This window comes from Phyllostomus discolor, chromosome 4 (assembly GCF_004126475.2).
Source record: "Phyllostomus discolor isolate MPI-MPIP mPhyDis1 chromosome 4, mPhyDis1.pri.v3, whole genome shotgun sequence".
Lineage (NCBI taxonomy): Eukaryota > Metazoa > Chordata > Mammalia > Chiroptera > Phyllostomidae > Phyllostomus > Phyllostomus discolor.
In genome coordinates, this window is record NC_040906.2 from 187,197,426 (window position 1) to 187,213,252 (window position 15,827).

The 15,827-nt window shown below is 39.0% G+C and overlaps 1 protein-coding gene across 1 annotated transcript in view; it reads left to right on the forward strand.

The window, feature by feature from the left end:
* Positions 1–4,345: 4,345 nt before the first annotated feature.
* Positions 4,346–15,827, forward strand: part of PDE7B (phosphodiesterase 7B) — a 295,725-nt gene continuing 284,243 nt past the window's right edge. Inside the window, exon 1 of the mRNA XM_028509574.2 lies at positions 4,346–4,831. Within this exon, the coding sequence (XP_028365375.1) occupies positions 4,811–4,831 (21 nt within the window). The 5' untranslated portion in view covers positions 4,346–4,810. The remainder of the gene's footprint in view (positions 4,832–15,827) is intronic.

The window sequence follows — 15,827 nt, forward strand, 5'->3', positions numbered from 1 at the left end:
GAAGCCACAGAGAACTTTCACCATCCTGCACCACCATCACAACCCGCCTAACAGTATCTTTATCACTTATTCTACCTTCTCTTCTGTTTCCATGGGTGAATCATCCACGCTGCATTCTACAGCCAATCACTATGTACAGAGTCCGGCAGAAGTAAGGCCTGCTTAAGTATGTTTGGTAGGGTAATAATATGGGTGTAAAAAATTATAGTTTTAATTTAAACATTTCACCTAAAATGTTATATGGTGTGCATGAGTGTGAGATTATGTTACAGAATGAGATGCTTAGGATTTTGTAATAAACGATTTTGTAATTAAGGAGGGGCGTTATTTGTGCCAGACCCTGTAATGCTGCTCCATCACTGCTGTAACAAATTGACACAAACTCAATGGATCTTAGTTCATGGATCTGTAGATGAGCTAGGCTAGGTACTCTGCCTGGAGTCTCACAAGACTGAAAATAAGTTGTTGGCAGGGCTGTGTTCCTTTGTTGAGGCTTGGGGAAGAATCCATTTCCAAGTTCATTTAGGTTGTTAGCAGAATCCAATACCTTGCCCCTGTAGGACCAAGGTGCCTGTTTCTTTCCTGGCTGGGGGCAGCTGTTAGCTACTGGAGGCCTCTCTCAGGTCCTTGTGCATGGGCCCTGCATCTCAGAGAGACACCGTGTGTTGCATACTTCTGATATTCGGAATTTCTCCAACTTTTGCTGCTGCTGCATCTCTGTTCTGCTTCCCACTAGAGAAAGTTCTCTGCTTTTAAAGGCTCATATGATTAGATTGAGCACACTGAGATAATCCAGGACAATCTCACTCACTTAAGATACGTAACCTCAATTATATCTGCCAATTCCCTTTTGCCCTGCCATCTAATGAATTCATAGAGTTCACAGGTTCCCGAGATTTAGAGCATGGGCATCTCTGGAGGGTCATTCTGCCTATCGCACATCCCGTTTGTGCTCCAGCAATCTTCCCCTCTCCCGTCTGCACCACTAATTATTCCTCTAACCGTCAGAGCACAAAATGCTGCTGCTATTTCTCCCATGTTAACAATGCTCCCTCGACTCCACTCTCCTTCCCATTAGTGTCCCATTTTCCTCTCTCTGTGGGGGAAACACCTTGGAAGAATTGCCTGCACTACCTGTTCCCAATTCTCCTCCTTTCATGTAGTTGAGTTTTCACCCTTTTTTACTGTACCGAACCCGGTTTTGACAAGGGCATGAATGATTGTACATTCCAAAGTCAAGGGTCAATTATCAGTCTCCATCTGACTTCCATGTTACAAAGCTGATCATTGAACATTTTATTTGGCTTCCAATATATCACCCACTTTGGTTTTTTCTTACCTCTCGGAGGCTGTTTCTCAGTCACCTTCACTGGTTTTTCCTCATATTTGTGACAATTTAATCTTGGCCTGCCTGGGGCTTTCCAGCTGTTCTCATTCCTTTGATCATCTCATTCAGTCTCATGGCTTTAAATGCCATGGATATACAGTGACTTCCACATTTGTATCCACAGTCCAGAACTATCCCTCGAACTCCAGGCTTGTGTATTCAACTACCTACTAAACATCTCCCTGTAGATATTCTATAGGCATAGGTGACATGTCCACTGTCAAACTCTTTATCTTCCCCATAAAACCTGTTCTTCCCACTGTCTCTTGGTCCATGCCAGCTCCATTCCTCTGTTTGATGGAACCAAAAATGTTGGAAATGTTATTGGCTCCTCTTAGTAATCTCCCTCCCTTGTACCTAGCATCCAATCTATTTAACAAATCCTATTGTTTCTAACACTACAATAGAATCAGAAGCCAATCACTTCTAGCCACCTCCACCAAAACCATCCTTGTCAACACTACCATGATCTCTGGCTTGTTTAACTGCAGTATACCCTTTATTAGTCCCACTTCTTCCACTCTGACCTCCACACAGTGATCTTGTTAAAATGGGAGTCAGATCACCTCACTTCTCTGCTTTAAAACCCTACTCCTTTCAGAGTAAAAGTCCCACGTGTTCTGCCTCTCTAGACCCATTGCCATCTCCTGCTACTTACCAGCCACCCACCTCAGAACTTTGTACTTGATGTTCTCGATAATCAGCCTGTGAAGTTCTTCCCTACTTCCTTCCTCATCAGCTTCTAGTCCTGTTCCCACATCACCTTTGCAGTGAGACTTTCTCTAGATACTCAGTTTCAAACTGCAAACTCCAGTCTGACCCGTAACCCTTCCCTGTGTTTTTTGTCCACTATATATAATTATTAAATATTCTGTATAATTTTTAATTTATTCTTATGGCCTTACTCTCCTCAGAAGCATCATAATTTCACAAGGGCATGGGCATATGGTATATGTCTTTTTCATTGCTTTGTCTCCTGCACTTAGACCAGCACCTGGTACAGAGTAGGCAATCAGTAAGTGTTTGTTGCTGTTGAATGGAGGTCCAGATTCACCCATTATTTCACCTCAGGAGACTGGGTTCTTCTCACAATCTTCTGCGTAGCAATAAGTGGCAAGTCTATTCTAGCTGACTCAAGCCAGGACCCTGGGAATTACTTTTGATTCCTGTCTTTCTTGCAAACCTTGCACTGAAATCCTGCCCATTCTGTATGTATATACACACACCTCCGGAATCTGGCCCTCTTACCTTCGCCATTGCTTTCACTCAGGTTCAAGTCATTATTGCAATGGCCTCATTATTGGTCCCCCTGCTTCTACTCTTGCTGCCCTAGAGTCTATTTTCCACACTGAAGAGAAAGGAAATCCCTTTAGAATTTATGACAGACCATAGGCACTCCTTAGTTCAAAATACTCTGATGGATTTTTCATCTCAGAATAAAGTCTACAGCCTTTATGTGGCAGTTAAGATACTTCCTGATATTGTGCCAGATGTAGCTCCTTGAATCCATTTCTTCCCTTTGCTCATTCTCTTCCAGCTTCTTTATTTCTCTTATTGCTCCTTGAATATGCCAAACACTCGCCTGTCTTCGGCCTTTACGCCACTGCCTCCGTATGGAATTCAGAGACACACCCAACTTGCTTCTTCACTTCTTTCGGGCCCCGCTCCGAGTCCCTTTGTCAGAGGCTTCTCGCATCATCATATCCCAAGAAGCACGCGTGCGCGCGCACACACACACACACACACACACACACATACACACATGCTCTCTCACTCACTCTACTCTGTGCCCTCGTTTATTTTGAAGCCCTTATTACTGACCAACATTATATATTTACTTACTTTTATTGCCTGTCTTCCCCTTACTGAAAATATAAAGTACATGAAAGCAGATACTATCTGTTTTGTTCACTGCTATATCTTCACCATCAAAGATGAACTCCCACAACTATAGGTTTGCTTAACCCTAGCACATCAGATCTTAGAGAAATATAAATGCCTTCTTTCTCCAAGAATCAGTATTAATATTTGAAAAAGGACTCTGGCTTTTCTGAGTTTTGTGTCTACCCCTAAAATATTTTCTGTGTCTATGGCAATGGGAAAGTCCAATTGGCCAGTCTGGGTCACATGCCCCTTACAGTTCTACTGTGGGAGGTGGGGGTTATAAAGAAGGCTATGCAATCCATAGATCGAGGAAGGAAAGTTGCCAGAAGGGGAAAAAAAAGAGGTTCTGTTAGCAGAATGGGGGGAGAAAGGAGAGACTATGGGGGAGGCAGAAACAACAGATGGCCATCACTGAGCCTTTCCAGAGTGGGAAGGAAAAGACAGGGATAAGCTAGGGCCCCTGGTAGAGAAAGTATCCTTAAATAACTGTACCTTCACACCCTTTGGGAGAACATGCTGACACCCCAGGCATGCCTGTATGGCATTATTGTGCCCTGCTTCTTGAATGACTCCCTGTGGGGAGTGCAGGAGGGATCTCCCTAGCATGAATAATCCTGCCGCTTCACCACACAAGCTGGAGGGAAGATAGAAAGGCAGGGATCAGCAGCAGCATAAGCATGGTTCCTAGTTTTCACTGCATATAATATCGTTCATCAGTTCGCCTGTGCAGTGCTGCACCCATGGCTGTAAGGATTAGGCAACAACTCATTTTTAGGTAAAGGGAAAATGAATTAGTTCAAAAATAAGCAACAGTGTGAAGTGGGCATATGTACATCCTCTCACATTTGGGAAAAAAAGGTAAATCTTACTGCTATTGTTTGGCTCTGGGGGGGTATCTATGTTTTGGTTTTATTTTTGTGTTTTTGATACCCCTTATCACAAGGTATTTTAAATTTTTAAAATCTATTCCTGAGTATAGAAAATGTTTCTTGGGTTCTCCTGTGAGTGGGGTGCCCAGCTAACCACGGGCACACACACATTCTTCCCATAGTACAGTACTTTAAAATTAATAGCACATGCAGAGGAAAAACTAAACCCTTTGACGTCACTCTTGAAATGAGGAAACATAAACAGAAAAGGCTCCACTCCAGTGAGCTGCCAGAGTGGAAGCCGATTGGTCTCTGCTTTTCCTAGCCTGTGGCAACTGACAGCACCTCCCAGCGCTGCAGGCCGGCTGCCTGCTCCCCCAGCCAGTCGGTGGGTCTGGGCACTGCAGCAGGCTCGGCTGTGTCCCAGCACTTGCCTGGGAGAAAAGTGTGTGCTCACCCAGAGAGAATCTCTCTTTCTACCTTCCCTCTCGATCTCTCTCTGTGTGTTTCTTTTCTTTTCTTTCTTTCTTTTTTTTTTTTTTTTTTACTTAATTATATTCCTAATCCTGGATGAAGTTGCTGGATTCTGCAGCACAAGTCTTCATGAACAAACAGCACCGCTCAGAGATTTCACGGCATTCAAAGGTCACAGAACTGCCACTATGGTTAAATGTCTTGTTTAATGGTTGAGGTAGGTACAACAAATTTAAGCGGCAAGCTCATTTTTCTTTGAGAGGACAGAATCACAGAGAGATGGCAGGAGTTTTATTTAAAGTGAACCTGTACATATATATATATATATTTTTTTTTTTTTGGTCTGTGATTGTTACTACAGTAATCAGCTTTTGAATTTCCTTCCTTTTTCTAGCCGAACTGACTAAACATTATCACTTACCCTGAATTAACTGTTTCATTCCAAAGAGCCTAATGACAGACTCAGGCGTTTTCACTGTACTTGGAGTCCCCACTGAGGAGGGCTGCTTCCTTTTCTTTTCTTTCTTTTCTTTTTGTTTCTTTTTTCTTTATGGATGCAATATTTCTTTTCCAGTGTAAATCTTAGAGTTGGGCCATTTTTCTTTTTGGTGGGACAGGATTGGAAAATATTGGTAAAGAGATTAGTGGGGTTTGTGGAGCAGGAAAAAAGCAAATCAGTGTTTTTCTTGAGTTTGTCGTGTTGGTGGGTAGCAGACTTGAAGATGAAATTAGTAGGAAGAGAGGAAGAAGCTGGTAATGAGACTGAAGGTAGAAAAACCTATAGAAGGTGTGTCAGAAAAATGAATTCTTAAGGGAAATGCACTTTACCACCTTGTTGCATTTTAAAAAATGTTCTGGGAGTAGAAGTCAATAGTGGAGATGCAGGCACTGAGTTATATGATCAATGTTTCAGAGCTTATTATTTACAAAGGAAAATAAAAACTTTATTAGCACAGCAAATTTGTTGATTCTCTTTTTCTTTACAGTAGTTGAAATCAGAGTGAGATATTTAATGAGGGACTTAAGTGATTGAGCCTGGGGACTTTTTAATCATCTATAGATTCATGTACTGTAGCCAGACTAACTATTAAAACATTCGAGTAAATCTCTGTGTACCGGAAGGCAGGCATATGCATTCATATACAGTAAACACACTAAATGCTACAGAAAGCAGGGCAATGAAACATAGAGCTAATGTTGTTTTCAATGGCACATTATTATTATGTGTCAAGGGGGACCCCTGCTAAAAACATTCCTATCCAGAGTCAATTTTTGCAAAAGCAATTCAAGTAATAATATGGTTACCATGGATTTCCTTATCACCCTTCTCAAAGTTATGCAATAGCAAGTAAGACAGGATTATGTGAAACCATTACTCTGTTTCCAAAATTTGTCACTTGATTTTTTTTAAAGGCTCCTGTTTTCAACATTGAGAAACAGAAATTTTAAAAACTGGGTTATGTTAGCAGTCATACTAAGCAAGCTATCAAATGCACAGTGCATTTCAGAGGGTTAACAAAATTAACTGCATAAGACTGTAATGTACCAAATTAAGAACTGCAAAAATATTAGCTCTGAAATGCAGAGGATGTGCTGTGAATGGACAATTGCTTTTTTGCAGCGCCCAGTGAGAAAACAAGGACTTTGTGTGTTGCAAATGCCTAACTGCAGCTCCTCCATTTCCTCTGCTTTATCTTTTATTACTGGCTGGTGAAACAAAGACGGGTGTCAGTAGTCAAGTCTTGATTGACATTTTCTCTAATAAAATGAAGTTGCTTTTTGTCTCAAGTGGAAGCCCAGAGTTAACCAGTTACAATTCCAAAGGCTGTATCCTCTTGACAAGGATATTTACCTGACACTGTAAGCTGTCCCATTTCAGAGTGTACTGACTCAGTTGAACAGCATGAGACAAAAATCACCAGTGACTACAGGCCAGCCAATTGGCTGACAGAAACTCTTTTTTGAATTAAATTACTTAGGGCAAGGGTAGAAAATCCAAGCTGTATCAGGAACAGACATCAATTTGGGGAAAATAATTGCACCAGTATTTCTTTTGATGCCTTAAGTGGTGCTCAGCACAAAGCTACCCATTGTCAGTTCTCAATAAATACCTAGTTACAATGTTTGCTAAGATTTACTACCCCTCATATACTATAAGTTATTGCAATGATTTTCAAATATGGCATTTTCAACTGTCTTTGAAAAATGTGTTTAGGGTTAGTCCAGCCTAAAATATAATCTAGAAATCCACACATCAATGGTACAGAGGGGAGGGGCAATCACAGTGTTGACTCGTGTTATTTTCAGCCAAAAGACATCTTACTCAAAACAGATGCAAAAGTGCAACGACCAAGTTTTCTCAAAGTGGGCATGTACCATCTGAAAGATGCTTCTGCCCAGTAATTAATTTTCCAAAGTCTGACTTGTTCTTAGCCAGGCTCAAATCACAGGGGAAGTTGCTTGTTAACTCACAGAACATAGTGTTGGAAGAAATTTATTAAGTTGGTAAATTAATCCCAAACAAGACTGAAAAGGCTTTATTATATTAAAGATAACTCTCAAAATTAATCAGAATAGACTTCAGAACATCTAAATGTAGAAGCTAACAGGTATGCTAAGTCACAATGACTTTTGGGGAGGAACTTATTGGGAGACCCTCAGAACAGAAATTATTTTCTGCAGAATCTACCATCCTATGGATTTGGCTTGTGTATCCCAAGAGGTCTACAGACAAGTAGGAGTCTGTCTTCTAGGAGGCACATTGATCTGGGGAAGGAGGGATTTGGCTTTTGGAGATGTGATGAGACCCTCTCTCTCATGGATGAGACCCATGGTGGTGCCCCCGTTTCACCTAAGAACGCGCCTTGGAGAGCACTTCCATCATTCATATGGGAACAGCCTTGGGTCAGCACCAATCGCTTCTATGAGCTTCCCAGACGGCTTTCTCAACACGCCAGCTTTGATTCTTGAGATGTTGTCTGCTTGGTAGATTAGCCATCTTTACAGTGCTCCATATGGAAATTTGGGGGAGAGAAGGGAAAAATGGATGAGAAACCCAAACTGACTGACTTAATACCTACTATGCACCAAGCACTGTTAGAGATTTAAGTGTAGAGAGTGAGACGTGTCAAATTCTAGTGTATCATCAAGCCATTTGTGCTTTCCCCTGAGTTGTGTAGGTAACTGAATGGTTTCATGTTCACTGCATGGAGTGCTCTGGTGAGGGCAGCAGTCAGAGACCGGGGCGGGGCAAGGTAGGCCTTTTCATTCAGGCTCTCACTGGTGGGATGACTGAGCCACTTGCTTCCTCCTGACCTCAGTTTCATCATCCGTAGAAGAAGCTGGTTGTATTGGGTCATTTCCAACAATCCTCTTCAGATGAAACTTTTTATAGCATTCTTGGTTTCAACTTGGAGTTCTTTAAAAATTCCATGTATAAGTAAATGTGGAAGTGTCAAACTTTTATCCAAAGAACGTTACTGCATGCTTTCACCATGTCAAGGGCTGTGCCTATTGAGGTGAAATGAATTAAATAGAGAGGTAAACAATGATTTGCATCTTTAATAAATTCAGGTTGTACATATAAACAAATAGTGGAATCTGTACAGAGAAACAGAGGAACAAAAAAGAATTTGGGGGATGGTAGTGATGAAAAAAAAGTGAAACAGAAGGGATGACTTTATGCAAATTAAAATTCAAGAAAAATACATTTTCTATATGCACAGGTATTTATTTCTATTATGGTGATCTTTAATATCAGTAAAAACACTTAGTTTTCTGAAATAATGTACTTGTAATGGTGTCCTTAATAAATATAAGGGTAAAGAGAGAACGTTTTCTCGGTTGATTAAGACACTGTACAGACATGGTGAATTAAAACAGTGCACTTGAAACCATTAGGCATTGTAGAAGCAGGAGTCCTTCAAGAACTTTGACAGCAGCCCCATATGCAAGCAGCCATCAGGTACAAGCTAGCAAGGTTCACAGGCTGTGGTGGCCTTGAACGCTGATTCAATGTGGTGTCCTGGGAAATACCCTCAAAATCAGGAAACCTCACAAATGGCTCAGAACTTGCAGAGATGGTCTGTGTGAATTAAGGCAAACTTCTTAAACTTTGGAGCCCTCAGTTCCCTTATCTTTAATGTAAATACTGTTTGAATACTTCTAGGATGCCTTTCTCCTTTCCAGTTTTTGTGCTTTACATTGGCAAGACTGATGTTGACATACTACGTTAATTTGTTTTTATTCTGCCACCTCTCCCGTCCTTTATTTCCACTACTTTCCTTTATACTTTGCTTTTACTCACCTGTCCAAATTTATATCATTTCACCTCCAAAATACTCTCATTTCCAAACAAAACCAAAAGAAGGCCCTGGGTTTCGGACAATTGCCCCCAGGAGAAGTGTTGCTGCCCAGCACAGGTCACCTGTTCTTGCCCCATTTCTCTCCTGGGGGGCTGCCTGGCTCCTCCATGGTGGCGGCACTTCCTTCAGGCAGCAAAAGGACATCTCTGTGTTCATTGTTGCTGCAGACTTGAATGTTGTTACACAAGTGTCTTCTTCCTACGTGCCACTCACTGTCCTAGACTGTCTATATTATTTCACTTATCTCCTCAACTCCGATTCTGGTGTCTTTAGAGAATAACTGAAAATAGGATGATAAGTGAGTTGGAGGAATCGTGAGAAGAAAAAAAAAATTTGGTGCATTGGTCATCCATTGAATGTCTGCTCTGAGAACTTTTCCTGATGGTACAGAGTTGCCGCCTTGTCCTAGCAGTGGGATTTGATGCAATTCAGTTACTGGAATCCAGACACTGGTGGGACCCCGCACAGGCCAGAGCATTCCTGCTGGTATCTCCTCTGGGTGAGGCTTTATACGGAACAGTTCAAACGTGGAGAATAGAGAGCAGGGTTTGTAGTTTCCAGTAGACCTAAAAATGACACGACACAAAACACACAGAAATCAATTAAGCAATATGTGATTCTTAATATGCTCCTGCATAGATACCCCAATATTTGAAAATTTAAATCCTTTCATGGATGCTTTATACATTTATTAGCATCCATTAACATTATTTATGTAGTACAGATGTATGGAAATAATAGCCTCAGACAATATGCCAGTAAAGAAGGTTCCCCTTCCCTCCTTCCCTCCCTCTATTTATTTATTTTTTATTTTGGTGAGAAGATGAAAATATTAAGTTAGATAATGAGATTCTGATGGCATTTCATTTTATGAAATTTTGAGTAATGTTTTTGTTTTTTTTTTGGTTTTGTGTGTGTGTGTTTTTTTTTTAGTTTTTCCTTAGTGGTTGGTGAATTTGCATACATTTTCTAAGTTGAAACTCCTCCTCAAATTGTATTCTTATTAATACCTTTGTGTTTTACATTGTCATAACATATAAGAATACATGACATATCTTTTCTACATGATGAAAGTTATTCTTACCTGCCCACTGCTTCAGACACACAAAAAATAGGATTTGGTTGAAAAGAGGAGTGTCTACATGACTTAAATATACTGAAGGGTGAGCAGTGGAGTCCAGAGCTAGTCTGGGATGATGGGTATTTCCGTGGAACCAGGTATAGACATAGGAAGTTAACATATGCCTGAATGGGTCAAATTTGATATCTAAAGATACCAAATAGTTAATGTTTTACATTCTGTTTGACCCTAGGAAGATTTATTTTAAGAACATATCAAATTATGTTTACTTTCACATTGTTTGCAACATAAAAAATCAGAAACTACCTGAACCCAACAATAGGTGAATTGTTGAATACATTATTTTAAATCCATACAATAGAATCCCATGTAGTTATTTAAGAGAATCAGGTAGATCTGTATGCGCAAATCTGGAATGATATTCAAGATGTATTAAGTAAAAAGAAAAGCTACATTAAAATTTGTATACACATATTTGCATATACACATTCACATATACTGAGAAAATTTCTGAAAATTTAAATAAAAACAACAACTCTGGATGGAAAACTTTTAAGAATGGGATGGGAAAAGACTTCCTTTACATGTAGAACTTCAGAATTGTTCAACTTTTCTCCCCATGAAATTATTACATATACAATTGAAACATTACAGGTATTTATTTTGTGTGTGTGTGCTATTTAAAATGGAGAGAAACATTAGAACGTAGAAGAAGAAAGAGTTCTAGTTTGGTTTCAGATTGCTTCATGAGCTTCTTCCTCTGACACAGCGGGGGTGGGGGGGTCACAGCTTGACCTGGACGTAAGGATCCGGGAAGTGAGGAGACAGACAGCCCATGACTCCTTCTTGAGTAACTCCTCCAGGCCAGCCATCGCCCTGGGGGCCAGTCTTTTCACGCACAAAGTGACGGACTTAGTCAAGCTCAAAGTTCCTTCCACCTTTCATGTGTCTAAGGTAACTTGGAGCCTGTTTTATGCCCAACTAGTTGAGACCTTTTTCCATAAACTGAGTGTAGGTATCTTATTGGTTAGAACATTATAACTAAATTACTGTTTAAGCATTGGTCAGTTAGATTTAATTTTTACTTAATTAAATATGCAAAACTTAAAATTATCCAAATAGTGTTCAGGGAAACCACACCTCATAGATGGACTTTCAGGATTAAGATGTACTATGGTATCAGTTATTCACAAAACAGTAGGAAACACTATTTGTATCAAGATATGTAGTTGTGTGGAAATACAAGCAAGTAGTGCTTCATTTTGATATGATTTATTCAGTTCTTGGTTTTCCAGGAGGGGAAAAAAAGACTTTGATTTCCCCTTCTCATTATGCCACTTGCCAGCTGTGTCCAGTCAGATGAAAGACCTCAGTCATTCACAGAAGTGTAGCCGCGTTTTCATAAAAGGGGATGCTGCAGTGATACAGAGGTCTAAAGAATGCCTTGATTTAGGAAAGGTCATTCATTACATTAAACAAAAAAGTGTTTTCCATGTAATCGAAATGGAGTATAATTCTGTGTCTTTGAGACTAGTATTCTTGCTTTTTCAATTAAATGAAAACTGTGCAGTTTGGTTTTTAGTTTTATTTGGAAAACGTAAGTATTAGTCATTTTTTTTACTTATCTACTAAGTTTTACTTTCCATTTTTTTAGACTTTTATTACTGTGATTTGAGCAAAGAATCATTTTTAAGTTAAAAGAAAAGGGATAAACATAAAACGGAGGAACCTGTGTGATAGCCATTCTGAATGACCGGAACTAACATGTAGTTTTCTTTATTAATCTCTTTTAATTATTAGAAAATCACTAGTCATTTACAAATACTGCAGTGGCTTATAAATAAAGTAATTGAGAAATATTATCCTCTTTTTCATTAATACATCGCCCTCAGCCTCCCATGTGTGGGTTCGTGAGACAGAGACCGAGGGCGAGGTCCTTCTTCAACTTGAAGACTAGTGTATGTGCAAGCTTGTTACGTGATATTCACGTCAAAAAAAAAAAAGACGGTTCGAGAACATAGCCTATTTAAAATGCTTCCTGAATGTAAATCTTTTAAAAAGTAATAAATCAAATGCATTCTTGAATTAAATGTTGACAATACTATATAATTTTTTTAAATTCACGTATATATAAAATGGAGGAAAGCACAAGAAAACAGGAAAACATGAGGATCAAACACTCTTTTTTTAAAAAAAAGATTTTCTTTCTTTATTTTTAGACAGAGGGGAAGGGAGGGAGAGAGGGAGAGAAACATCAATGTGTGGCTGCTTCACGCACGTGCCACCTGCTGGGCACCTGGCCCTCAGCTCAGGCATGTGCCCTAGAGTGGGAGTCGAACCAGCGGCCCCTTGATTCTCAGGCAGGCAATCAATCCACTGAGCCACACCAGCCAGGGTCAAATGCTGTTCAAGAAATACTGAACTTGTAACCCCGAATTCAAATTCTGGATGTTTCTTACTGAGAGGAATACTTTCACCAAGTTATGTAGCATTTTTTACTTTCAAGTCTCTAAAATGTATGTTTAGTGAGGTATCTTTCTCAAGTTTCTAGGATTTACTTCCTGCACAGATGGACTGATTTTCAGACATAATTAAATACTTAATTTGCATAGTGCAAATGTCAAGTCACTTCATTCTCAGAACTTTCCCAACTGGAAAGGATAAGTTATGCCCATTTGAATGGCAAAGAAATTGAGGTTTATAGAAGTTAATAGAATTGGTATTCAACCCCAGATTTTTAACATTTTTGTGTTTTTATATGTTTAAAGTGCATTGTTTTTAGAATTCATATTTAAGTGCTCTAAACATGAGTTAGAAAAATATGTTTTAAATTTTTTATATAAAATATACGAAATACCAATTTCACAATGTTTAAGCCATCTGCTTGATACATATACACAGGAGGTTCCAATATAGAGAGGATCAACATTACTTTATTTTAAATGCATTTACAGTGGGTGAATCTGACCATTTAAACTTAAGTTTTGCTCTTAGAGGCAATACAGCGTAATGGTGAACAGTGTAGAATCTAGACTCTTCACTGTGGTTCACTAAACAGCTCTGTGCTCCTGAGCAAGTTGCTTAATCTTTCTGGGGCTCACTCTACTTATTTATAAGATGAAGGTGCTTATAGTGTCTGCGTCATCAGATTGTTGAGAAGATCAAATGAATTTTATCTGTGAAGTGCTTAGAGGTGTACATGAAGGATAGTGAGCGCCATGTGTGTACCAACTGTGCTATTTGCTTACAAGTTATAAAAATTATTTCATAGATTTGTAACTATTTTGTGTATGGGGTGCTGGTGGGTGCTTTAAACATTTAAGTGAAATACAGTTTTTAATTTATTTTAACTTTATATGTTATACTATAGCACACATACAGAAAAATATCCAACATACAAATGTACAGAATGGTTCACTTATTGCAAATGACTCTCTATGTAGCTGTTACCCAAGCCAAGAAAATAGACGATTTATGCATTATCGCCACCTCTGAAATCCCAGCATTCCTCCTCCATTCCTTCATTCACCATTACATCACTAGACTCATTAGGCTGTTGCGCGTGGCTATACAGAGATACCTGGTGCTCGCCGTTAATTGGTTCAGGACTTTGTGACAAGTGCCTTAACCAATGAGTCCTGAAGGATGAAGCATTTTTCTCCTGAGGGCGGTGTCTTGACTCACACAAGTTCTAGCCAGCGCGACCAGTCCAGAGCAAGCACCAGGTGCTGGAACATTTTTTCTCGTCAAGCGCTCTGAGCACAGGGTTTGAGAACTTCTGGAGGCAATGAGTTCCGAGGTATGACTGGATTTTGTTTATTTTTATTATTACTTACTGTTTGTTTAGATATATAACAATTTTATTTGGCCATTCTACTATGGAAAAACATTTGAATTGTGTCTAATTTTTAATATAATGAATAATGCTTACCTGAGTGTTCCTGTGTCTGTCTTTTGGTGCATCTGTAGGTATATTTCAGTTGAGGGTTTACTCTGGAATAAACTTCTGGGGCACAGGGAATGTTTATATTCAACTTTAGTAGAAAATTAAAAAATGCTCAAAGTGGTTAAAATAATTTACAATCCACCAATAGTATATGATAGTTCACTTCCTCACTAACCTTACATGTTAGCATTTCTGGTAGGTGTATAGTGATAGCTTATTGTGCTTTATACTAGGTCTTTGTTACTTTCTCTCACTAATAACTTCTAGCTTGCCTTGTCATCTTACATTTTTTGCTAGATATAGTACTAAGCGGTCAGTATTTTTTTTTTTTTTTTTTGCTATTCTAAGGGGTATCTGGTTTAAATCTCACTTGATCATGGTGTGTGCTCTTTTATTACTGGATTCAGTGTGCTAATATTTTGTTGAGAATTTTAACATCTATATTTATCAGGGCTATTGGCCTATAATTTTCTTTGTAGTGTCTTTATCTGGTTTTGAAATTAGGACAATGCTGGCCTTGTAAAATGAGTTTGGAAATCTTCCTCTTGAATTTTTTGGAATAGTTTAAAAAGGAGAGGTGTTAGCTCTTCTTTGAATGTTTGGTAAAATTCATCTGTGAAGCCATCCAGTCCAAAACTTTTGTCTGTTGGAAGTGTTTTGATTACTGCTTCAATTTCATTAGTTGTAGTCATCTGCTCAGATTTCCTGTTTCTTCTTGATTTGGTTTTGGGAGATTGCATGTTTATCAAAACTTATACATTTTTTCCAGATTTTCTAATTTGTTGGCATGTATTTTTCATAATATTGCCTCATAATCCTTTGTTTTCTGTGGTGTAAACTGTTACTTCTCCTCTTTCATTCTGATTTTATTTACTTGGATATTCTCTCTCTCTTTTTAATCCCCACCTGAGGATATGTTTATTGATTTTAGAGTTGGAGGAAGGGAAAGAGACAGAAAGAAAGAGAGAGAGGGAGAGAGAGAGAGAGACATTGATTCATTGCCTCCTGTATGTGCCCCAATCAGGGATTGAACCTGCAACCTAGGTAAACATGTATATGTGCCCTGACTGGGACTCAAACATGCAACCTTTTGCCATACAGAACAATGCTCACACCAGCTGAGCAAGCTGACCAGAGCTCTCTTTTTTCTTGATGAATCTGGTTAAAGGTTTCTCTTGGTTTCACTGATCTTTTGTATTGTTTTTTTTTTTATTTCATTTATATTATTTAATTCACTGCTCTGGTCTTTATTATTTCCCATCTTATACTTAATTTGAGCTCTTTGTTGTTCTCTTTATACTTCCTTTAAATGTAGAGTTAGATTGTTTATTTGAGATATTTTGTTTGTTTGTTTCTTGAGATAGGCCTATAATGCTATGAATTTCCCTGTTAGGACTGCTTATGCTATGTCCCATAGATTTTGAGTTGTTGTGTTCTAATTTTCATCTGTTTCAAGATATCTTTATCTTTTGATTTCTTTCTTGATGTCATTGTTAACCCATTCATTATTTAGTAACATGTTATTTAGCTTCACGTGTTTGTACATTTTTTTCTCATGACACCTGGTTACTTTTTTTTTTTTTTTTTAGTTTGGTTTTTTTTTAGAGAGGGGAAGGGAGGGAGGGAGAGAAATATCAATGTGTGGTTGGCTCTCGAACGCCCCCTACTGGGGACCTGGCTTACAACGCAGGCATTTGTTCTGACTGAGAATTGAACTGACAACCCTATGGTTCACAGGCCAGCACTCAGTCCACTGAGCCACACCATCCAGGGTGACACCTGGTTACTTTTGATGGAACAATGGACATTGTACATAAAAAAT